At 38.0% G+C, this 25,259-nt stretch overlaps 1 protein-coding gene across 16 annotated transcripts in view; it reads right to left on the bottom strand.

The window, feature by feature from the left end:
* Positions 1-25,259, bottom strand: part of MEF2C (myocyte enhancer factor 2C) — a 171,483-nt gene that overhangs the window by 27,672 nt on the left and 118,552 nt on the right. For 11 of the 16 annotated variants that reach the window (XM_053907208.1, XM_053907210.1, XM_053907206.1 and 8 more), the window contains 3 exons: positions 14,060-14,203; positions 4,650-4,836; positions 2,539-2,586 (listed from right to left, as the gene is read on the bottom strand). In XM_053907208.1, coding sequence (XP_053763183.1) covers positions 2,539-2,586; positions 4,650-4,836; positions 14,060-14,203 — 379 coding nt within the window. Of the gene's footprint in view, positions 1-2,538; positions 2,587-4,649; positions 4,837-13,862; positions 14,001-14,059; positions 14,204-25,259 lie in introns of all 16 variants that reach the window. The other 5 variants (XM_053907215.1, XM_053907218.1, XM_053907221.1 and 2 more) reach the window with 3 other exon arrangements.

Raw genomic sequence — 25,259 nt, 5'->3', positions numbered from 1 at the left:
CTGGAATGTTGCTATGAATGTGAACCAAGGCATTGGGACAGGAATGGAGAGAAAAGAATAGACTTAGGAAATACCTTGGAGGCTGAGTTTGTAAGACTTGATTCACTGGATGATGGAATGAGAGAGAGGTATAGCTCGGGGATTGGATGGGAAAGATGTTATACTTTATCATCAAGCTGAGCTGAAAAAAGAGAATGCTTATCTTTTTGGTCTCTTGGTATTTATAAGCACACACTAAATGTTAAATTTACTTCTTTTTTGCATGGTATTTTCTCCTCTTTACAGGTTGAGATGATTTGATTTTGAATAAAAATTACAAAGACTGAAAAGTAATTATGTACACTTGGCTTCAGAGTTTCTAACTTTATCTGAGACCTTGAATTTCAATGACAATATTCAAAATTTGGAAGATACCTTTTGGTCATTTTGCTTTAGTTTTCTTTTCTGAAAGTGCAGAGACATTCTGGCTGGCCTTGCTTCCCCTGGTGTTATGTGATTCTCTGACATCAGCACAGATATATTCAGCTTTGACACATGATACTGGCGGGTTTGAGAAAGAAGGGGAAGATGGTTGAGCCTGTAGCAGGACATGACAGCTAAGCTGAAGCCTACTAAATGGCATCTGCAACAGGTGTTTGTGGAACCAGAGCTACAAAGGGCTGCTTCCTCTATTTTTGAAAAGTGGGGAAATAACCTTTTCAGAAGTCTATAGTAACTGGGAAAGTTACATGCTCATGGCTATGAGATACACTCATCCAGATATAATGTTTATTATATCAGGATGGAGCAATCCTTCTTGTTTCCTTCTATTTTTGAAGCAGAAGATTCTTCTGTCTATGGCAGAGGTCCTGAAGTAGGAAGATAAATCTGCTAAGCTCGTAAGATTTTTTTTAGTTCAATGACGCTATGGCCATACATGTGGCTAACTTTTACACGTACAGGATTGAGTATCTTCTTTCTCCCTGGAGGGCCATTAAACTTAGTGGGCTGTCAGGGAATTGACAATGACAGCATAATTGAACAACCAAACACTTCTTATTTTCAATAGAGAATCCTAAAGCATTCTAGCTATTAAGCAGAAACAAGAGTCTATTTCCATTAAGGAGAAGTAACCCATCCCCCCCATATATTTTTTTACTACTTCTAATAACTTTAATCACCACTATTGGCTGTTCCTATAAAAGCATCGAGATACTGGATAAAATATCATAACATCTAAACCATTTTTTAAATTTATCTTTTTCTTGGTCTTTGTGACAACCCCAATTCTTAGTCCCCAACATTCTCTCTAACCATAGTTTTGGCAGAGGCTTGAATCCAAGAAACACTGGTCTGGCTTTGATCTGGTTTTGTAATTTTGAGGCTACAAACCTCAAAGTATTTTTCAGGGGAAAAATGAGTACTTCGTTTCACTGTTCAGCAAGATAGTATATGGAGTTTATTCATTAATTTGCCTCTACTTAATTTTTAAAAGATAGATAAAATAGGAGGCTAGTGCCATTGATTCTGTTTATTAATTCACTGTGTAGTTCTAGTAATTTTTCTTCATTACTCACTGAATTAATGCAGAGCCAATATCAGAAGCGAGAAACATTACCCCCAAGTGGATATATTTATAAAAATGTTTTTGTATGCTGATTTTCTTTATCTTCTTTCTTAAAATTAGCAGGCTGGTAAATTTGACCCTGGCAAAATATTTTAATTAGGTTGTCCATGGATATTTCAATAAGCTTGGATGTTTTTGACATTTCAAACATAACCTTGTGTCATTCATGCCTGTCTGGTACTATTTTAAATGTACAGCATGTTACAGCTGCAGGAATTACCATGGTTACTTGTTATGCCAATAGTGAGCTGCAGTGAGCATTAAAAACTACTGTGCTGTCTTATCTCTGCACTGAAAATGACATCAATCTCAATAATCACAATAGTATGAGTTGATATGGAACTGTGGAGAAGTGTGACTGGCCATAGTGGAAGAAGTTCTTAAGCGTATAATATATTCAAAGAGCTTTTTTTGGGGGTACACTGTATTCCTATTCTCTAGGAGCTCATTTTAATGCCAAAATTGGCTTTATTTTATTAACAATATTGTTGAATGGTTATAATCTCACTCTCTCCTTTTAAAAATGTATTCTCCTTTAGAAGTAAACGTACAGGAGTTTGGTATTTCTTTGGGTGGAGAGAGATTCACATTTAATGTGAAATGATTAACACAGAATTCAATTGGTAAGGCTTGCTGAAGGTACTTCTGCATCCAGAGATGGCATCCAGGATTAAATTGGTTTGATCAGAGCTTTCAATTCTGATTATGTTGACTAGCTGAAGTTTGATTAAGAAAAGTTCTGGTTAACAGTTTTCTTCTAAGTTACTATCCATCCCCTCCTGCTTCATAAAAATGCTTTAGAAATTCTTGGGGCCATTTTTCCATGCATCTCACAGATCTCTCTACTTTGTTCAAAAGACTTACTTCCTGCAAATCACCCAGTAAAGGAACCCTGAACAATGACACTTGCTGTAATACAGAAGTCTACTCACCTGCACTGGTGCCCGCACCGGATGTGAGGTCTCCACCCATCAGACCACCTATGGATTAAAGGGGAAGATCAAAAGGAGAAAAGGCTAAAGGCCCACAAAACAACACACTTTACTTTTAGCAACCACAGTATTTTGGCTCTCCCAAGAGTCCTAAATTTGTAAAATAAGGTGGAAGGCTGACATTTGTTTTATTATGACATGCTGTGCTCAAACATTAAACCTACATTCAATCACTGACATTTTGCAGAATCTTTCTTTCTAACAAAGGTTACATTTTAAAAATCCAGTGTTTAAATGGTCTCTGAAATTTTATTTTTGGATGTTTTACTGAAAGCAAAAAAAAAAAGTAAGGTTTACTATATATTTAAATAACCATATATTTGATGTTTAATTCTTTGTAAATATATTTTCTATAATTAGTTTTGTAAAATGCTAATTGTCCAGAACTTTGGTCATTTCATGAACCTACCCACAGTGAATGACCTCATTTACTGCCTGAATTTTCCTTACTGACACCATAAAATAGGTTTCATTGGCTAAAAAGTTAGAAAGGTATGCTTATTCACTGCTAACTTAAAAAAGTACATTAACATTTGGCAGTGTTAAAATATAAGAGCTGGGAAGTTTCAGTAAGATATTGAAAATAATAATTACTGTTAGTTTTTAAGCAACAAGATTTAGCCAAAAGAACAGAGTATCAACTAGGTTATTTTCTAATGGATTCTAAGAGATACTCCATAATTATTTGTTGGTTCTTTTTTTGGAATTTGAAGAAAATGTTCATTATATTTTAAGAAATGTTTATTATTTCCAAACAAATAATATTTTGGAAATAAAGTATGAAATTTCAAAAAAAAATGAGCATGAGTTTATCAAATAGGAAATTCAACTGCATTTGAGTATGATGTGAAGGGAATAACATACAGTTATTGAAAATTCTTATGAAAAACTTCAATCATAGTCAAAAGTAGAGAGAATGGCATAATGAAGTCCTTTATACATATCTCTCAGACTCAAGATTTAGCAAGATTTTATTATTTGGCTATTTTGGTTATATTTTCTATATAAGGTTTCCGTACTAAGTAGTAATACATGTTTAGTTTTAATTATAAGGCAGATATGGAAGTTTTCTCAAGGAAAAAGTCTTCTGTGAATAAACTGCTTTTAATACAGTTATGTGTGCCTGAGACATATTAAACTTCTCCTATAGAGTGCTTTTTAAAAAATAAAATGTAATGTATAATGGTTTGCTATGTATGATTTAGAAATATAATTATTTTTGGTGCTTCTTTTGGAAGTGTGAAGGAATTGTTTGGTTGTATTTAATATGCATCTACTTAGTTCCAACTGTGAAGCTGGCAAATCAGGAAGACTTTCTTCCCTTCAAGAAGGTTCTTTAAATCCAGTGGGGAAACAGACACATATTCAATATAGCACATCATAGTGTGTTTTGCTTGATCTGAGTATGAAGAATGGCTGAACTTTTTCTGAGCACTGATTTCTTTTCTCTGGAACACTGTGAATTGTACAACAGTAGGGATTTCTTAGAAGCATTGAGACGAATTTGTGGCAGGTGTGTATGTTCTTACGATGGGCTCTTAATTTCTTTTTATTTTTATTTCACACTTCTTAGAAGTTATGCTATTTTATCACATTTCGTTTCCATTTTAAATCCTTTGTGGTATAAGTTTCTGTATAAGTAATAAAAATTGATCAAAATAATAAATAACTAAATGGCACAAATGTTATCAGAGGACAGAGGGGAAGATTTCACAGAATGGGGTGATATCTGGCTAAGAGGAAAAGGGAAAATGGCATTTTAGGTGGGAGAAGAGCAGAAGCAAAAGAAGGGAGACAGGATATTCTACTTTCTGTTTGAGAAAGCATGTGGTTAAAATATAGCCACATGAGAGGTTGGTGATAGATAGTCTGAACAGATAAACAGCAGATTATGAAAGATCTCACAAGACAGGCTAACGAGGTTAAAGACCTAAAATAGGGCTATTAAGCAACGAAGGAACATAACAAATGGAAAACTGAAAAAGTCAACATCTTGCCAAGAGTGGCTCCTTCTACTGATTTGCTAACATTGTGTCCTCATGAGGACCTACCTGTGTTACCTGCACTTGGAGGTCGATGTGTTACACCAGGAGACATACTATTTCTCTGCAGAGAAGGGTGGGCCAGTGGCAAAAGGTTGGGGTTTCCCAGTGAGCTGACGGGGTTGCTGTATACCAAACTGTTGTGGCTGGACACTGGGATGGAGACTGGCATCTCAAAGTTGGGAGGTGGAACAGCCTGTAGGAGCAGAAAAAAAAATATGTGTAAAAGGAAAGAAGAGAAACAGAAGCCCTCAAGGACAGACAGGCTTTACTTTTCCTAGAAAATTTTTAAATTCCAAGCTGCTTGGTGTCTAGAAGACCATTAAGAAGAGCTCTCAACATGTTCAGATCATAAATTGATTTCTTTAATGGGCTTAGAACTCTTTCTTTGCAACTATTAGAAAACGTTTCACTTTTGTTTAAAACAAAGCCCCATTTCATTAGACTCCATTGTCTTTGAATTCCATTCTATTAAGTAATAATTGTTCATTTGTGATGTCTGAATCTGGTGCCAGAAATGACTGCAAGATCAAAGGTACATGATTATGATGACTTCACAGAGAAAAAGGAGGATTAAAATGCAAACCAGAGTCTTCAGTTTAATTGCTTATTGAAGCATATTTATGCAGAAGTTTAATGATATAAAATCATCTCCAGGCATGTGAATAGCACATATACTTTAATTATTATTTTTTAAAAGTCTGTCTTTTGATAGTAACTCTAAAGATAATAGACATTTTAAGATCCAGAATTCAACAGAGCATGTATCATTCAATGATCCATATTTTAAAATGATAGTTCATAATGTATGTTACAGTTCACATTTTGGGATATACTGACACTGACAAATGGAAAGACCTCTATCTTAAGTGAGAAAGTGAGCAAATATTTAGGGACCTGAAGTTGTGTGGATACCTAATTAGAGTAATCAGGTCCTAATTATTGATATTTTGGTATTATTTTAGCAATTTAAGCAAAATCTTGCTTATTTTTCTGCTTGTACTAGATAATCATACTTACAACTCCCTACCTCCTTTTTTCTAAAAGAAAAATTAACATTATAAATGAAAACACTGTTTGAATATATTGCCAGAGGACTCATGGTGTCAGAGCATACAGCATTCTTACTAAAAAATGGATTTATGTGTGTGTTTATGTGTGTATCTAATATATATATTAGAGACAGGGTTTATATAGAACATTCCCTCAGTATTCTCAAATAAGCCACTGTGTCAGTTTAAAAGCACATGTGCATGTGACTGAAAGGTTTTTATTTTTATTTATTTTTTTGCCTTTTTTTTCAGTAATCTTAAAATCAACTTTCTTTTACTGGTTCATTGGCTGGCCTGCATCATATGGCATACTCTGCAGAAGCTGTTTATCCTGATGGTAAATTCACTACTATTTTTTATTTATGCTTATGTTCTATTATACTTTATTTGTCCTATTTTCTTTTTTTCCATGATCTGGACATGTCAATATTGACAGAAGCAAATGTTTCATAACTCTTTTACATGTCTTTGATTCCTCACTATTTTAGAGGAAAATAAAAATGTTCACATGCTTTATTAAAACAGTCATTCTTTATTAAGACACTATCTTAAAGAGAGTAACAAAAATACTTTTGGATAAACATTGTCATATAATGAAATATAAACATTTGATAACACATCAAAGAATGAATATATCCCCAAATTTCTAGAGCCTTTTAAACAACAAAAAGTATTGGTGTATGCTGTAAAATATATGTCTGACAATGAATGAAATACTGTATTCCTATAGTCAAAGGCCAAATAGGAATTACTTAGAATACCTAAGGAAACAAAGGTAAGTACTGTGCTAGGTCTTCTCCATTTGCCCCTCCAGAATCACTCTCCACCCTCTTCACTGCTGTGGGCCCAGGAGGCTGACTCTCCAGCCTGCATCTGCCTGGCTCTTCTCGCCCTCTGGTTTCAGCTGGACCACTGGAGGGACGAGCAGAAGTGCAGAGAATAGGAGAGCAATCACGGTGTTTTTCTACTGTAGCTCCCTCCCTGCTGAGCCATGGGAGGACTAGTGAAGGTCATGCCTCTTTTTGGGTCCCATCTTCATAGACTTAGGTGTTGCTCTGTGTGCTCTGGTTTCTTTTCTCTCCTCTTGCTCCTTCAGGCCTAGATGTGCTAACAGCTTCCAGGTTGTAAGCCCTAATATACTTCACTATTCCTTTGGGTTTCACGGAATGCTACCTATCGACAAACAATCCTTTTACTAAACTCCCTTCAATTACCACCTTTCCCACCAGAGCCACAATAGTGACTCTCTAGATCTAGAATAGTGGTACTCTTCAGGGGTGGACTATCTCCTTAGGGAGCACTTTGGAAATCTTTGAGACAATTTCCGGGTGTCACAATGATTGGGGGGTGTGGCTGGTATTTTCTGGGTAGGTAGGCAGATATGCTGTATACCCTATTATATGTGGGACAGTTCAACACAACAAAGAATCATCTCTTACCCCATTCAACTTTCCAAAGCCCCTCTGCACATTCATGTGTGAAAAAAACCCATTTCCAATGATGTGAGTCAGAAGTAACTTTGTTCTACGAACACAAGGTATTTCTATACATTGAAACACAGATTTTATTATACTCTGAAATTTCCAGAAATGCAATTACTGTGTGCATTGAGGGAATATTTAACTTCGTTTTGTAAAGAACTTCATTAAGAATTGTTTACCATCTTGAAAACTCATGTCACCAATGGCAGTTCTGCTTTTATAATTTGGGTTGTAAATACAGCAGTGTGTTCTCTCAGCTCATTCTATTAAAATGTTTTCCTCTGCCCCTTCACTGAAAATGCTCTTGTCATAGTCATTATTGACTTTCCAATGGTAAGTCCTCAGGCCTCAACTTGGGACACAGCTGGTCACTCCTTCTTGACAAATTTCCTTTCCTTTCAAGACCCTGAACTTTCCCTCCTACTGACCTCGATGGCTCTCCTCCGTTTTTGTTGCTGGTTCTTTCTCTTCTCCCTGCTCTCTGAATTTAAGAGTAGCATGGTCCTTTATCTATCTGCAGTTCAGCTCTCTCTCCTGATTCAGCCTTGCATATCCAACAACAACCTCAATATTTCTACTTGTCTCATGTCTAGTCTAATAGACATCTCAAAACCAACTCCAACCTACCTCCACTCACACCTCTCTTCATCTCCAGCTGATGACAGCTCAATGCTTCCAAAGGCACAGAATAAAATCCTTGGAGTTACCCGTGAATCTTCACTTTCTCCCCATACCCAACACCCAGTTCATCTGGAAATCCTATTGGCTTAACTTCCAACATACCCACTTTCCAACCACTTCTCATTCTAAAGTCTCCAGCATCATCCCCTGTTTCCTTGATCACTGCAGTTGCTTCCTTAAGAGTTGCCTGCTTCTATCCTTGCTCTCCTTCTTTTTATTTTTGATCTAGCAATTGAATAGATCCATTAAAGCACAAATAAGATCATAACACCCCTCTGTTTCAAACCCTGAGAAGCTCCCACCTTACTCGTAGTAAAGCCCAGCTTCTTCCAATGTTCTATAAGGTCCTATAAATTCCAGCTTTCACTAGGCTTCATTATCTGGTTTCCTATTGTCCTCTTCCTCCCTCCTTCATTTTTGCCTCATGTACATGGCTAACTCCATCACCTCCTTCAGTTTTCTGCTCAAAATCTGGCCTTCTCAAGGAAGCCCACCCTGACCACCTTATTTAATCATACAGCTTGCCCTACCAACCAACCATCCATCTCTTGATCTCTTTCTCTTGCTTTTCTTTCCCTTGTAACATTACTTATGATGTTGGCCAAATAATGTCCCCTTTCATCAAGCTCTTAAAGCTCTTTTGCTGCAAGGTAATGCAGAGCCTAGTCTACTATTTGTTATATGAATTGACTATTTTTCATTAAAGGAGGGTTTTTAGGAAGACACTATACTAATATGAAAATACAAGCTTACAATTTACTGTGTATTATTACCAAGCAGGCACTGGACTATATAAGTCACACACATTATATGATCCAACACTTTCAACATCCCTTCACTGTAAGATATAATCCTTTCCTTTTTAAATCGATGAGATTAAGTGGCCCAAGATCATCTAACTAGTAAGTGACTGAGTCTATTGCTTTTTCAATTAAATCATTGTGTAACACAGTACAAGTTTTTGGAGAGAAATAAAATATTGCAGTCAGAAGTGATACTGTGAAGTGAGTATGGGCTTCATGGTAACAGCTTATTTGTGTACCATGAAAATAATGAGCTAAAATGGGGTTCTTATGAAATGTGGGTGAGCATCCCTGTTGGAGTGAGCTCTGTGCTTAGGAAAAAATAAACCTTAAAGACTCCTCTCTTCCATATTTACTCAGGTTTGGTATTTTATTTTAGTTTTATTTTTTAATTTTTATTTTAGAGAAAGAGAGAGAGAGAGAGCGAGCACGTGAGGAGGGGAGAGGGGCAGAGGGACAGAGAAAGAATCTTAAGCAGGCTCCGCGCCCAGTGCAGAGCCTAATGTGGGGCTTGATCCTGAGACCCTGGTATCACGACCTGAGCTGAAATCAAGAGTTAGATGTTCAACTGACTGAGCTACTCAGGCGCCCCACAGGTTTGGTATTTTAAAGCTATTTTTTAGTTACGAATGTTTTAATTTGTATTCACTATTAGTGTTTGTAAGTGTTTATCTATTACTGGGTACTTAAGGATCTGTTATCAAACTACTCCCCTGAACATTCTACAGAGTGTTGACTGCATCTCTGTAGAGAGCAAAGCCCATTTCCCCTCACTACATGCACATCCAAAATAAAAAGGATTCTTAATAATTATTTAATAAATTCTGAACCACTCTAATAACCAGTTCAGTGAAAATCTCTTTACTCCTCTCTTCCTCTGACCATCATCCCAAAGAACTACTCAGTTTCCAGCATTCTGAACTGTAAACAATTTCGATGATAAGTATAAAATTCTCTTGTGATTGGCTACACAGTGGTCAGTAGAGCTCTGATATCAAAGCATACTTCAAAAAATCACACTTCATAATAACATGCTAACACCTTTTGCATTAAACCTTTTGCTTTGTTTCTTTTGCTTCTTTATCTGTATTAGGAACTGGTTACACAGTTTTAAAGTAGAATTATAAGCTTAAAAATGACCACACTAAGGAGACAATGCAGAGACTCAGAAAGAACAACTTACTTTCTATCAGAAATCTCAGTTGTAGTCTAGTTGTGTAATAAATTGTCATTGAACCAGGCAAGTCATTTAATCTCCCTTGACCTGATCCGAGACATGAAGTGTTTACAAACATAAAGAGATGAACCAGCTCTAAATGTTTTAGGGAATGCAAAGGCAACAATAATGTATAAATGTTTACAGGAATTTGTCATTACTTGTTTTCTTCTTGACTTTTCAAAATTAGGGAAATTAGAAGCATCTATTTAAAATATTTTTGTCTAAAAATTGAAAGCCAGAATATAGTTAAGAACTCCAAACTTACAAATATCTCAGGGCCAGGCTACAAATTTTACAATACTTGAGACAGGAAGGAAGAGGAAATTTGGGGTGATTAAATAAAATGCTGTAGGCAGGACTGCTACGTACTTTGCAGGGCTCAGGGCAAAATGAAAATGACGGGCTCCTGTTAAAAAATTATGAAGAATTTCAAGATGGTGATGGCAAAGCCTCTGAGGGCAGGGCCCTGTGTAACTACACAGGTCACATGCCCACAATGCCAGCCCTGCATAAGAGACACAGGCATGACAGCAAAAAAAGCTTTTAGTGTCTATCCCTGAGCAAACTGATCATGGTTGCTGAAGTGAGTCATCGTGGTCAGAAAGGTATCTGAACTCTTACCCAAAACCCACTATTTTCCCAAACTTACCACAAGGAAAAGTCCAATAAAAAGTCAAATAAAATATTTTTAATAAAATATTTTTAGTTAACAGGCCCTTTTTTATTTAATGTGAATGGCTAAACTGAATCCCTTTACTGGGCCATGAATGACACTCCCTTACCTTTCGATCAACCATTCCCACGCTGCTGAGAACTGGGGGGAGAAAAACAAATCACACAACTCTGCTGACTAGTGACTACTAATTGCTGATATCCAAATCTCCGCAAGGTTGCCTGACGACTCTGGCCTGTACTTGCTCATTCCCTTCTCACTCTCGCTTTCTCGAAATGTCTACACCTTCATCATTCTTGGTCCTCTTCTCAGCGCTTAGTGCCCCACCTCACTATCTATAGATGCTAAATTCAATACAAAACAGAGAAGTCACCAGGTGGTGGTACAGTCAGCTTCACTCTGCCCATCTACCCCCTTAACTAGGTCACGGGTCTACCTGTAACTCCTTGCTCTTCCTGTTCCGATCCCATCCTCCCCTTCCTGGAGTAGCTTTGCCATTTTACCTCCATCGCTGATACCTCTGATCTTTTCCTTCCCTGGAGCATTCCTCCTTTGCAGATAATCTCCAGGCCTTTAACTCTTTCCTTGCTCCTACTTAGAGCAGTGTTTCCTGGTCTTCACAGTCTGCTATTTGAAGAAAACACATACTCCTTCCACTTCCTCCCTTCCTGTTCTCTCTCAACCAATCTTGCAACCACCCCTCCTTCCTTCAGCCCATTTCCTAATTCCTGGTTCCTCAAATGGAACTGTTCTTTCTTGCTGTGATGCCCAGCATGAACCGTGGCAAGCCCCGCGTGAGGAAATGCTGGTCAACAAGATTCCAAATCATCCATGGATTATTTCATGTAATTGAGGAATATGGGCATAAATTATATCGTAACAGGCGCTTGCAATATTAAATTTTCTATTTTAAAAGGGAAACTCTTCAAACCGGGTCTTTGAAATAGAAAAACAGTCTTGTAATGTTTTTAAAGAGGTGGAGACACTCCCTACATACAAAGGGCAGAGTGTCCTTGCCCTGCTGTAAATGTTTTAGCAGCTGTGGAAACTTTCAACAAAATTTACTTCCAGCAACTGAAAGCGATGTGCGAAAACTGCGCTTTTCATCGTGGAGGCTGAAGCACTTACTACAGAGAGGAAGACTCAGCGGCACAGCTAGGAGCTGTGTAGTCCTTCTCACAGCCCGACCTCTAAACTCTCATGTGGTTTTCATCCCCCACCACACACCACTGCACCTCTTAAGAAATCATGTATCCTGATTTTGAACTCTTTACAGGACGGGATGAAATACTGCAAGGGAGCTGAGGTATGCATCACACCTCTTACTCCTAAAGCATGGGAAAAAGGATCCAGTGTGCAAATATGGGCATTCTCCCAGAGCTTCGGGGGTTAAAGCCTCATACTCATTTAAGAACATGGCCAGGGAGAGTGATCCAGGGAGAGTGATCCGCTGTAATACACATACTACTGCTCTTTCCTAGCTGTGCAGGGGATTCCTCCTGTCGCAGACACCGACAATCTTATACTCACAAACCTTTGTGCCTGGCAGCTCTAAACAGTGTATTGTATAGCTGGAGAAACTCAGCCTGTAAGAACTAAAAATTGGCCCAAAGGAGGGGCACCTGGGTGGCTCAGTCAGTTGAGTGTCCGACTTTGGCTCAGGTCATGATCTCACGGTTCATGGGTTCGAGCCCCAAGTCAGGCACGGAGCTGGCCGCTGGGAACCTGAAGCCTGCTTCAGATTCTAGGTCTCTCTCTCTCTCTCTCTGTCCCTCCCTCACTTGTGCTCTCTCTCAAAAATAAATAAGTAAACATTAAAAAAATTGGCTCAAGGGAACTGCTTCCTTCCTTCTTCTGGGCAAAATAAAATCTCAATGGGTATTTTATCACATAAGAATTCTGGGTATAACAGGTATGCATGACTGCATCTGATGGGAAATGTTATTTTTGATAAAGTGCCCACTGTGGGTGTGTTGTATATAGTACTCGGTTTTATGAAACCTTTAAGAATTTAAGGCATTTAAGCTTTCTTTCATGATACAATATATTAATAATGATTCAACAAAATCTCTTCCGCTGACATTATTTCACTTAACAAAAGAAGCAGACATACTGATGAAGATAGAAAGTTTAATGTTCATACATTTTCTAAATAACTTTTAAAGTGTTCCTTTTAATTCAACACAGGTTGTTTGTACACCTACTATGTGTAAGGCATTAATTTATCCTGTGAGTGTAGTTGTGGACTTAGCCTAGAGCTCTTGTCCCCAAATATCTGCACTTATAATTGCTGAGGCGTATTTTCACTGCCGAATCTTTCCCAACCCTCAAGTTTAGGGTATCTTGCTAACTTACAAAAAATGTTCTTTTTTTGAGAAAGGAATTAATTACCCACTGAAGAGTTTGTATAAAATGAGGGTTTCAGACACTAACATTGGTTATTCAGAAAGCATGTGAGCCTCTGAGTTTCATCACTTTTATGCCATAAAATTAACATCATTTGATTGATGACAGAATATAATAAAGGTATGTACGTTTCCCCTCATTCTGTGGGCAAACAAAATAATACATGCAGAGTTATTTCTCTTAAATATCTGGCAAGGCATATGATTGATTGTTAGAAATTTTTTGACTTGGTTAAGACAAAATTTAGCCAAATGTTAAAGCATGGAAAATGTTGGTGTAGGCAAAGCGAATATTCTGATAAAGCTTTAAAATCACCCCAGCACACAAACATGTTGAAATCTTACCATTAGGTTTTCATGCAGTCTGTTTCCCTGCAGCGAGCATTAGCTTTAACCCTTCAGTGCTGTTGCTGAATCTCATGTTTAGGGAGACGGGCTGAAGAAGCTTTATTTGGAGCCAAGCTTTTCTTTGGGGGGCTGATGGCCAGTTTACATGAGAGAACTGTGGCTCCCATAGTGTATTCGGTCTCAGTACAAATATACGTATGTTCTATAGTAAATCCTCAAGCTTGTTCAGAAGGACATTCCAGCGTTTTACTAATGCACTGTGATTTGTGTGAGCTGTGTGTTTAAAAGATTGTGTAAATTCAGGGCATGTTGCATAGATCTTTCTCTTCTTCCTGTAAATATTCTACCTCTGAATGAACTTCTGGATGGCAACTCTTTTAGATTACATAATTTCAGCATCCCTCGGGGTTTGCTTTCTAAATGCACTGCCCTGTGGGGTGAGATGGCTATTTTATTGGTTTGACTTTCCAATGCTTCTTACAGAAAGTCATCACTGAAAGGGTTAAGGTATGTTACTGCAGCGGTTATCAGCAGACCAGCCATCTACCTTTGGTACTTACAGGAATTTTATGACTCTTGATCATATTATCAAATTCTTCATTAATTTTTTTGTATTTTTCTTCAGTGCGTGGGGTGAGTGCATAAGAGGAGTCGGGATCGGGGCTTTCACAGCCTTTGTTCTCTTTCTTGTTCAAGGCCTGCCAGGTTCAGAGAAATATCAAGAGTAAAAAAAATGAAGGGTGTTCCGAGTACTTACACACAATCTTTGCCTGCTGATCATTAGATCAATATCTTCGTTAATTTTCCTGTACTTGTCCTCAGACTCAGGGCTGTGACCTACTGAATCGTCTGCATCGGGATCTGGGCTGTCACAGCCATTAAGGCCCTTCTTTCTCAACGTCTGAAATACATAATTTGGAAAGTTCAAACCTAGACAGAGGCTGTAAGAGACATTCAGGGGTGTTATAGTAGTTCAAGCTGTCCAATATTTCGGGTTTTTATTACATATGCTTTTTTACATTAAAGAAACCATAGAGAGAACCCATGAGTGATTTCAAAAGTGCACTCATTTCTAGTTACAGAAAAATAAAAGGGCAATATTCCGCTTACAACCAAATTCAGTCAATAAACAAAGATGGCATGAGGGCTGAAATTTCATGGTACAGAATTCATACATGCTTCAAACATCCAGTGAGAGACAATTACAGAAAAATACGAGCAAGGTGGCAAATTGCAACACTATCTTCCCACAGGAAAACTAGAAATTAGGACATTACACAATGATTTCAGAATCTGTGATCACGACAAAAGCAGAAATGTCAGAAACAGAGCTCTAGTTCGGGTTTAGCATAATTGTTGGTACTCATGGTGTCCTGCCACCCCCTTAGGCTATGCACTTGAGAGCAAAATGCCGTAAGAGAACCCAGCTCATATTCTCACGAAGTACCCAGTGAGAATGTTCAGACACTGTGATCGTAAGGAGAATTACCTCTGTGTAGTTTGTTTAGAGTTCTATACTTGTGAAAATATGTACTGAGAGTGGTAATGCTGAGAAGTTACCTGCCTAAACATAGGCTGAAAGAAAAGTCACAACACCTGAGCTTAGCTTACCATCAGCTGGATAAGGAAGCCAGAGAATGCTGGAAGTAGGTAACTAAGTCAACAACTATCAAACTAGCAAAAGTTCTTCCTGGTTCCAGCTGAGTAAGGTCACCCTGAGACTGTCTCCTGACACATGAAAGTGAAAAGTCGGTGCCTTATCCTGAACCTCCTGTCGCCTGAATGTAGGTCTGGTCTAGTCTCAGCTGTCACAGAAGGATAAATACGTATGTAACATGGAAAAAGTATGAGTCAGGAGTCCTGAGTTTTACTTTCCCTCTCTCTGTCCCTCTCCCTCCCTCTCTCTCTCTTTCTTTCCTTTTAACTGATGGTTGTCAAGTTAATTGTACACCATCTGATTTACAAAGAAAATGTTATGTTTTTAGAGATCATAAAACTTCTGATTAATCACACAGCATGCCGTGTCAATTATTAATAGACTGGCAACATTTCTGAATTTTCCTGGTACTACCAAAATCGTTTTTAAAGAGTTGGGTACCTAAGTGTCTCTCATTAATGGAAAGTTCAGCGGAGCTCATCTTTATTAAAGACAGAATTCACATACAAATAAAGCAAAAGCTGTGACATCAAGCTAAGGAATTCAAAGCTGAGATAACACTCCATCTTTAATTCATGCAATTGGGGAAAATAAATAAAACAACATGAGTTATAAAGGGAGTGTCAGTCTTAACAATTTAAACTCCTTGGCTCTTATCAATGTGTAACAAATGTAACACTTAAAATTAGTTTTTTTCTGAGGCACTAAAGAGTTTCACTTAAAATCATACTAAGAGAGGTACCATTTCTAATACATCTATGAGACACTGCAGCTCTGTAAATATTTATTAATGTTATTGTGGTATAATATAACAAATAAACATATGGCTACAGCTTATTATGTGGTATAATGTTTGAATATTAAAATGAGTATTTTGACACAAGATGATAATATATATATATACATTTATAATCTTTGGGAATTTATAATTGGTGGGGCCACCTGTCCCCCTACCACAGATCTATAGCCATCATTTTTATCCAGAAGAAATACCTCTGGAGAGTTCTTAAAATAATATTACAAAGAATGTCACAATACATTACAATAATAGTTATTTTTTTAAAATTTTTTGAATGTTTATTTATTTTTGAGACAGAGAGAGACAGAGCATGAATGGGGGAGGGGCAGAGAGAGAGGGAGACAGAGAATCGGAAGCAGGCTCCAGGCTCTGAGCCATCAGCCAAGAGCCCGACGCGGGGCTCGAACTCATGAACCGTGAGATCGTGACCTGAGCTGAAGTCGGATGCTCAACCGACTGAGCCACCCAGGCACCCCTACAATAATAGTTTTATTCACTAACTTAATTTCCTGTTTTAGGCTGTTTTGTTAGCATTATCTCAACCACGAGCATATTCTTCTGGGTGATAACTCTTTGTTACATAATGATGTTTCTGCTTTGATCTCCATATATCCTTGAGCTTTTAAGAATAATTTTGCAGTGCCTTGCATCATACTCCACATATTTTTCATAAAAATTCACCTTTGTAGGGAAAGATGTCAGGTCAAGAAAATATTATCTGAGAATTTTCAAAATCTGCCTATATTTCTATAAGGCATAATAGGAATATTCTTATATAAACCTTCAGTTTAAAATCTTATCTTATAGAACATTAATTTATAGTCTTATCTAGACAGTAGATTCTTCAATGTGCACCCTAAAAAATTACCCAATAAATCTTATTGTAAAAATTATAGTTGTTTTGATGTGCAGATTTTTGACAACAGAACGCAAGGGCTAGGAGAGGCCTATCAACTGTCATTACTATCCATCTGGCACATACATGTGTGCTAAATATTCTTATGAAGCTTTTGAGGGGAGATACTGCATTCGGTTTATAAAAATTCAAACATCAATTACACTTCATTGAAAGATCTCCACAAATGTTAACTCATTATCTCTCACAAGTGCTTCATGAAGAGTTTAGGGAAACCTCATGCCAGGTCTCAAACCAGCATGGCCAAGCATGATTGGCCTTTCAGCCTCCTGCCGTGAGCGACGTGGGGCCACCTTCCCCTGCCCAGCCTTTCCCACACTCGTAAAGTGAGGGATGTGGAATAGATGTCTCCCACTCATATGTGACTATAGCAGTAGAGTGAACGCTGAAATAAATTAGGCAGAAAAATTTAAAAATTAGGCTGTGGGAAAACTTTAAGAATGAGAATATTGCTAAAATATTGGTATTTCTTAGATGTCAAATTTTAGAGTGGGAATGCTTATTACTCAATAAAGCACTTATCAGTTTTTTGGATTAAAAAATCAATTAGATCAAGAGCTCATTTTGTACCTAAAGAATTACATCAACTGTTAAGCAAACAAAGCTAGTGCCATGAAGTCACAAAGGAAACAACGGTGAGGGGGAAGGGTAACAGCGGCTCCTTTTCTCTTAATAAATTCTTTTTGTATCTAATTACATTATCTTTCATTGAACATCACCAGTATTTAAGTAATGAAATATCTCTAAGAGCAAAAGGTGTATTGCAGTCTTATTTCAAGTTAAATTGCATTATTTAAAAAGGGGGGCATTCTGAGATATAGAAATACAAAATCCAAGAGCAAATTAATACTGAGTTCCAAGTTCCCATAATCACATAACTAGAACACTGAAAAAATTGTTCAAAAATATTATCCTCAACTGAGAGCTTGTAGACCACATTTCTGCCAAGAACAGATGATTATGGTAGAAGTACAAAGCTCTGAAAATGGATGCGATGGCACAAACTTAAATACTATCATGTGAATGTGGAACTATATGGGCAGTCTTATCTTTATTATATTAAAAATCTATAGCTGTTTGAGGATGGCAAAAGAATTACTGTTAGATTCAGCCACGTCTGTCTTTATCACAGTAATAAACAGTCAGTATAAACTAAAGGGACTGCTAACTGGGTAAATAATGGGTAAATAAGCATTATTCTTCAGGGCTTTTTTTTTTTTTTTTTGGAAAAATGAAAATCTCTGCCTCTGGTCTTTGAAAGCTTCTCTGATCTTTTACAAATGTTATTGGTCAGGTAATGTAGGCACTTACATCATCATCACCATCATCATCATTATTATTACTACAGGGGCTAGAAGTCTTGGCTGTATATATTGTGTCTCTCAGCTGACTACGTTTTGAAAAGATTTATTCTGTATGTCAAGAGAAGGCAAGAGATCTACTGAAACCAGCTTCTCTGGCTACGTATCTAAAGAAACTCTTCCCTCAGAGAACTCTGTAAATCTTGAGTGAGTCTGTATACTGAATTCAACTTTCCATGTGACAGTGACACTTTTGGGGTAGATCAATTGACTGCAGAGGCTTCTGGGATGTTTTCACAAGGCAGAGATTGTCATGCAGTGAGCTGAGAACAGCCGTTTCTTAGAGAAGTAATTAGATTGACAGAAGGTGACATACTCCAAACAATAAACGGGAAAAGGAGTCCAGACAGGTAGTCCAAAAACCACGTGGAATCTCCCCTCCCAGACATGTGGACATATGGACCCTGCATTAGTACATTTGTTCGTCAAGACAACTTGAAATACATATAAACTGATGATGATAGGTGACAGGTGCTTCAAAAATTCTAATGAAATAGATGTAGGGAACAGATTCCATTTCGTTACTGAAAGGAATATAAATGAAAAAGAATGCCACATGGAGCTCTCATTTCTCATCTTAGGCATTATGTTATCAAATCCCTTCTGTATACAATGGTTAAAACTGATTTCCCTTTTTATAATTGTTTCTTGTTAGTAATAAAGAAATAACTAAGTTATTGGTCTTTTTCAATTAAATGAAGCTATATATTTTATATTTTTGCTATCTACATAAAATTAAGTTTCTTTTAGAGCTACCATCACAGATTAAAGCTTCCAATCGTTCAACTTCTTTCCATGCCTGCAATATTAGTCCTCAAGAATATATATCTTCATCATCTTCCTTTCTTTGTACCTACCCACTCTACAGCAGCAATTTCAAATCCTTTTGCTAAAAGCCCCAAAATACTCATTAATTTTCTTAAAAGCCAAATAATCAACCTTTCTTGTACAGCTAGCATTACCCTTACTTCAGAGGGTTGATGTGTCAGGAATTATCTCTGCTAGTTGCATGAATGTCATGTTCACACAAAAGCCAAGAAAAAAAAAGGCATCAACTTAGAAAAGGTAGTTTCCTTTTCTTTCATTCTAAATCATTTTCGCACTTGTCTTTCATAGCTTTATGAAAATAAGCATCCGCTCTTAACAAGCAGAATAATCTGTAGAAAGTAGTAAATCCATATAGGAAAAGGAGGTGCAGCTGAAGTGGACACTGCCTGTAAGTGAAGTTTCTGAGGGTATTTTGTAAACACCCTCCCACAGCTGTGTGCTGCTCCCAAGTGCCTTGTTAGTCCCAGCAGCCCTGAGCCCCGTGGGGAGTGGCCATCAGGGCGATCTGTGCGCAAGGACTTCCTTCACTTAAAATACCGTCAGCAATTAGTGAAAACCTATTACACACAGATACTGTTTGGTGCACTTATGTTTTAGAGAAGCAGGCAGCACAAATTTAAATTAAAAATCTTTGAACTGTCCTATAATATGTGCTGTGTGTGTGTGTGATTTCTAGCACAGATTACTTAGACAGGGGAAAGATCAGGTAGAAAGAAATTTCTCCATAGGTTTTAATTACCAAAACTGTAAGCATTGTCTGCACTATCTTTCCTGTTCCATAGTTCTTCTTTGTTCTTAATATAGAAATGAAAAGACACATTAAAATACTGCAAAGTTACTACAATCACTAGGTAGACTTTAATTAGACAAGCAAATCATATCTAGTACAGACTATAAAAAACTAAAATTTATCCCAACTTATTCATTAGTGGTGAAAATATTAATAAAAAATTGAAAATATAAACCTTAACAGTATATTTCCTCTAGGTAATTAATGCTCATTCTAACTAGATATTAACAGCCTAGGAAAGGCTGGGAAGCGCTGGAGATTTTCATTGCTTTGTTTTATTCCTTTCCTGAAAAGATAATCGTAATATTGGACTTGAAATTTTTTTCACTGAGCAGTTCTTCATCTTTAAATAATAGAAATAAAAGGGACTAATTAAAGATTTGAAGACTTTTAATGTATACAACATAAACACCCACCCATGCCTTTTAATAACCACAAATTGTGTCATATAAACAATCAGATGGTGATAGTTCCTAGAACTACTGGTACTCTAATACTGGACTAGATCACCGAGGATCCTCCTCATGTCTTACAGGGGGAGAATTAATGGTGCCTAATCAATTGGTCTTTCACATCGCGTGTCCTTGCTCAAGCTGGGCTTCTGGAATGAGCCCACCACTATTGTTCCTTGGATTTGGACAGTCCTCCTTCAAGGCAGAGCTAACACATTAGCTCCTCTTTGTAGACTTCTCTGATCACCAGAGCTGAATTGATTTCTCCCTCATTCATGTACTCACTCATTGTATACATTTTCCTATTAGAGCCTTTATCGCATATTATTACTTATGTTTTGTCTCCCTTGCTAGCTCATGAAGCAATTAACAAAGTGCCTTCCTTTCTTCACTTTTGGAGTTTCAATATAGAACAGAGACTGACACACTTGTAGATGCTTAAGAAATGCTTGTTGAATGAACAGAACACACATTTCCACTTTAATGTTAGTGTATGCAGATATTTCAAGACTGGACCAAAGCTGTCTGTCTGGCCGGAGGCAGAAATGGCAGTGGGATCCAGACCTCTTGATATATATTTACTAAGTGCTACTATGTGTCCGGTGTTACGTGAGGTCTTCTGGATACAAAGATGCATTCCTGAAGATATGATTAAGAATTTCTGTTTACATGGTTTTCTTTCCATAAGTGAACTCCTGGAGCTTAGGGATTGTTTACGAGTCATTTTGTATCACCAGGACTTAGCACAGGCCTGGCACATGGGAGAAGCTTAATAAATGTTTGCAGCATTAATGAGAGACTGAATGGATGGACAAACACAACAGGAAAGAATGCTCAGATACTAGAGGCAGAGGAGTCTCAGTGTGTATTTTTTCAATTGTCATTTCTTTTTCACCATTTTATATTACTATTTCACATTATGTTAAAACTCCATTATTATTTTGCTCTTTTTAAGTAACTATTATAAATCGACTACTTTTTGAAATGTATCACTTTTGTAAATTTGTTTTTTAATGTTTATTTACTTTTGAGAGAGAGAGACAGAGTGTGAGCAGGGGAGGAGCAGAGAGAGGGAGACACAGAATCTGAAGCAGCCTCCAGGCTCTGAGCTGTCAGCACAGAGCCGGACCTGGGGCTCAAACCCACAAACCATGAGATCATGACCTGAGTTGCAGTCGGATGCTTAATCACCCACACGCCACCTGAAAAGTATCATTTTTAAGTGAGAAAACAATGCAGTATGAAGCTGATTATAACTCAGGAGATTTATATCATTAAACACTTAAAAATTAGAGTACTGGTCTGAATACAGAGTGTCAGAAAGAACTATGCATTCACGAAAGCTTTAAGGTAAAAAAGCCATAATCATATAATCTCAGCCCTTGAAACGAGTAGCAGAAGAGAGGGCACAGAATTCAGCACGGAAGAAAAAAAGGGAGTGGTATTCTAGGCAGAATGTGTAAGGGTAGAAAAACAAAAACAGAAACTTTATAGTGAAGAGCATGGGGAAACTTTTGTGAATGTGAATCAGATCCTATAAATTTGAAATAAGCATGTTTTAAAATTCTTGGGCAAAGTTCATCTTTTCCCCCCATTTTTGGATGTTGGTCTACTGCTCCACTATTCTCCCGGGCTTTGACATTGGTCTTATTCTGGGCCAACCTTAGCCTGGAGGATTCATGGAAAATCAGGGTGATTTTAGGGCCAATCAGATGATTCAGGCTGCCTCAGGATAGGTCAGTGGGTTGATGTTTTTGTTAGGAATTCTTCCACCACACCTCTTCTGGAACCTGGACAAGGCATGCATCATGAGGCTGGACGGGAAAAGGATTGAGATGGAGAAGTTTGGCACACTTAGCTATGAAATGCTCCCTGATATTCTGAATCCAAGAGAGATCTGAAGTAAAGTACTAAGCAGGGAACATTTAATATATAATGATTGAAATGCATGCTAAAATATGCAGTTAATCTTAATAGTCTTTCTAAAAGCAAGCTAAAAAAATAAAAGATGGGATAAAAAAATAAAAGGCTGGCATATGAAGGACCAAATTAGAAGTGGGTTTGAAGAATGAATGATGTTACTGACTTCTTAAATAAGGAAGGAAAAGATAGGACAGAACTAACAAATTAAACAAAGGTTGGGAAAGAGAGGAGAGGAGTAAATTAACAAAGATTGGGAAGGAGGATTTTTGAAAGTCTAAAATATAAACGTAACTTCACCTACTAACCTTTTTCAACTATGGCATTTTACTTGCAAATAGGTTACGGGGACAAAAAAGGAAGAATATTGGGAGCACTGATTCTTTAAAAATAACACGTTGAAGCATCTTTTAAAAACCATTAATGACTTATTTTAACAAAAGAAGATGTATATGTATATACATAAGTTAAATCATTATTTTTGTTTCCAAGTTGGCTCTTATCTAGCTGTAAATGCCTTTTTATTCAAGTTGGGTCAGTGCATGATTAGTCATGATGTGGGAGTAGCCCCCACTGCCTATATTTATCATCAGCTCAGGACTGCCATTTTCAGTCACCATACTTCCTCATTTCTACAGGATTCCCACGATCTCTTCTTCTCATTTATTTCCCCACTTATGTTGTTGAGTATAACCTATCCCTTCATCCATTCCCCTCCCATCTTTCTTTTCCTGGAAAACCTCACAACCTAGTTATCCAAGCTGGAAATCCAGAAGTCACCCTTGACTCCACCATCTCTTGACTCAACAATTACTATTTTTTCTGTTTGGTCTCCCATCCTCAGTCTGTCCTCTGATCCCACTTTCCAGTCAATCCTTCATCCTACTTTTGGCAGGGTCTCCTGACAATGCAAATCTAATCGTAGCAGTGCTTTCCTTATAAACCATGGCGGCTCCCAATGGCCACAACCACTGGTTTTCACAGCAAGTCCTCCCCTTCTTCTCCAGCCTCATTCCTTCTCTTCTCCCTCAGCACTCTGGGTTTCATCAATGGGGAACTTCCTACCATTTCCCAAGTCAGTGTAATAACACTGTTTTGATATGTCATTCATTCCTGTCTAGAATATGTTTACTTCTGCTCTCTGATATATGAACCTTAGTCATCCTAGGCCACCTGTTACCTAATGCCATCACTTGCCCCGTGAAGCTCTGTCTAGGCACTTGGGGACCCCCTTCTCATGTTATCTACTGACATGTCTGCTTCACCACTAGGTAGTGAGTTCTGTAAGAGTTGGGTATCTCTGGTTCCTGCTAGAGGGCTGCAGTAATACATGTGGGCTCAGTAAAGGTTCTCGTAACTGTTTACCGCATAAATGAACAAGCAAACAAGCTTGACAGTCATACTTTCTAACACTGTCAGACTTGCTGAAATGAGTTGGGTAGTCTCCTAAGATGGCAGGGTTATTTATTTGTTTTAATAACATGAAGTGAAAAATGCACAGAACACAAGTTCTGGTAAGTTAAAGCAAGTTCTAAAACCACTTCATGATTGTGGCAATAGAGTATCCTTTTGGCAGTGGAAACAGTGGAGGTGACACAGAGACTATTTTGGAGGGGGTGCAAATGGTCATGTTTGTGTGTGTGTGTGTTTACGATTGCTCAGAGTTCTGTGGAGGACGGGCTGTTCCTTTCCAGCTCCCGGTACTCTCAGTCACCACCAGGAAGACATAACATATTGAGAAAGTACTGCAAGAGGTGCTTTTGGGGATTGTCTTCTCTATTTCTAGGTTCTCCTTTAGGAGAAAGGGCATCACCTTTGATGTGATTTGAAGAATCTGTTAGTTGGGATCTGCAGTTTATCACTAGCTTATGTGAAAAGCAGAGTGTACACAGACCATTCAATAAGGGAACACAGAAGAAGATGTGAGGTTCACAACTGACTGACTTGTGTCACGACAGTTCTGATCACACCTGAGAATTGTACTTGAGATACCCAAATCCTCATTTCTGAGATAGCGAGGGACTCCCAGATGAAGGTTAAATTGCTTCTTTTCCTAACACCAATCTCCTACCCTAGGCCTCTGCCAGGCTGAAGAGAGTAAAGAGTTCCAGCGGGCTTGACCCTGGTCCACTTCTCTCTTGGGTTGGCCCTTGGACTGATGGGGGAAACCCCTGTTTGCCATTCACTCCTGCCGTTGTAGTTTCCATGTCTTATATGCACCAATAATAGATTTCAGCCTGGGATGTGACCGAAAATACTTCCCCAAGTTCTGTTCTACCCCTCTGTTTATTAAATGGCAGAGAGATTTTTAGGGACCAATTCTAGACTGTGAACACAGATTTTATTTATGGAATCTTCAACTCCTTCCCCATAGTACCAGACATTCAAACAATTTTTTTTTCTAATTGATTTCTCTCTCTCCTGATAAACCAGCCGGCTCACCAATGAGTGGCTATATGCCATTCTATATAGATACTTGCAGATGGAAAAGTTTTGATTTTGGTTATTCTAGAATGATTGGATAGTAATGATGGGAAAGGGCCTCTTAGCCTTTGCCTTCCCAGCTAGCACACCCTGTGAGTATGCCCTGAGAAAACTAGCCTACAAGTTAATTCTGAAGGATGAGCCATCCAAGAGAGTGATATCCACAACTGTGTTAGCACACACTGCTCGATGCCCATACTGCTCTGACGTGTGACCATGAGGGATCAGGGCCCCAGAGCATTGAAGGGATTGTGTGAGAACAATATGTACATCACAGCTACTGTGGCTGCCAGATGAAGGGAGAGCCTCGGTGCTTTAGAATAAATCTCCACAAGAGCAGAAACATTGTCTTTTTCCTTTTTACCTACAGCAACTTGAAAGCTGTGTCCCACCCATGGATGACACCCAACCAAAACTGCTGTTGCTACTAAAAGAGTAGAAGAGGGGCACCTGGGTGGCTCAGTTGGTTAAGTGTATAACTTTGGCTCGGGTCATGATCTCACAGCTTGTGAGTTCAAGCCTTGAGTTGGGCTCTGTGCTGACAGCTCAGAGCCTGGAGCCTGCTTTGGATTCTGTGTCTTCCTCTCCCTCTGCTCCCCGCACTCATGCTGTCTCTCTCTGTCTTGTCTTTCAAATATAAAGCATAAAAAAAAACAAGGCTGCAGTGACAGAGATTCTTATTTAAGATGGAATCACAATGGAGGCTGAAAAGCCACAGACAGCAGCTGCTGGACTTATGCTCAGAGTATA

Source organism: Panthera pardus, unplaced genomic scaffold (genome assembly GCF_024362965.1).
Source record: "Panthera pardus isolate Hobbes unplaced genomic scaffold, ASM2436296v1 HiC_scaffold_2, whole genome shotgun sequence".
NCBI lineage: Eukaryota > Metazoa > Chordata > Mammalia > Carnivora > Felidae > Panthera > Panthera pardus.
This window is presented reverse-complemented; position numbering and strand designations above follow the sequence as displayed.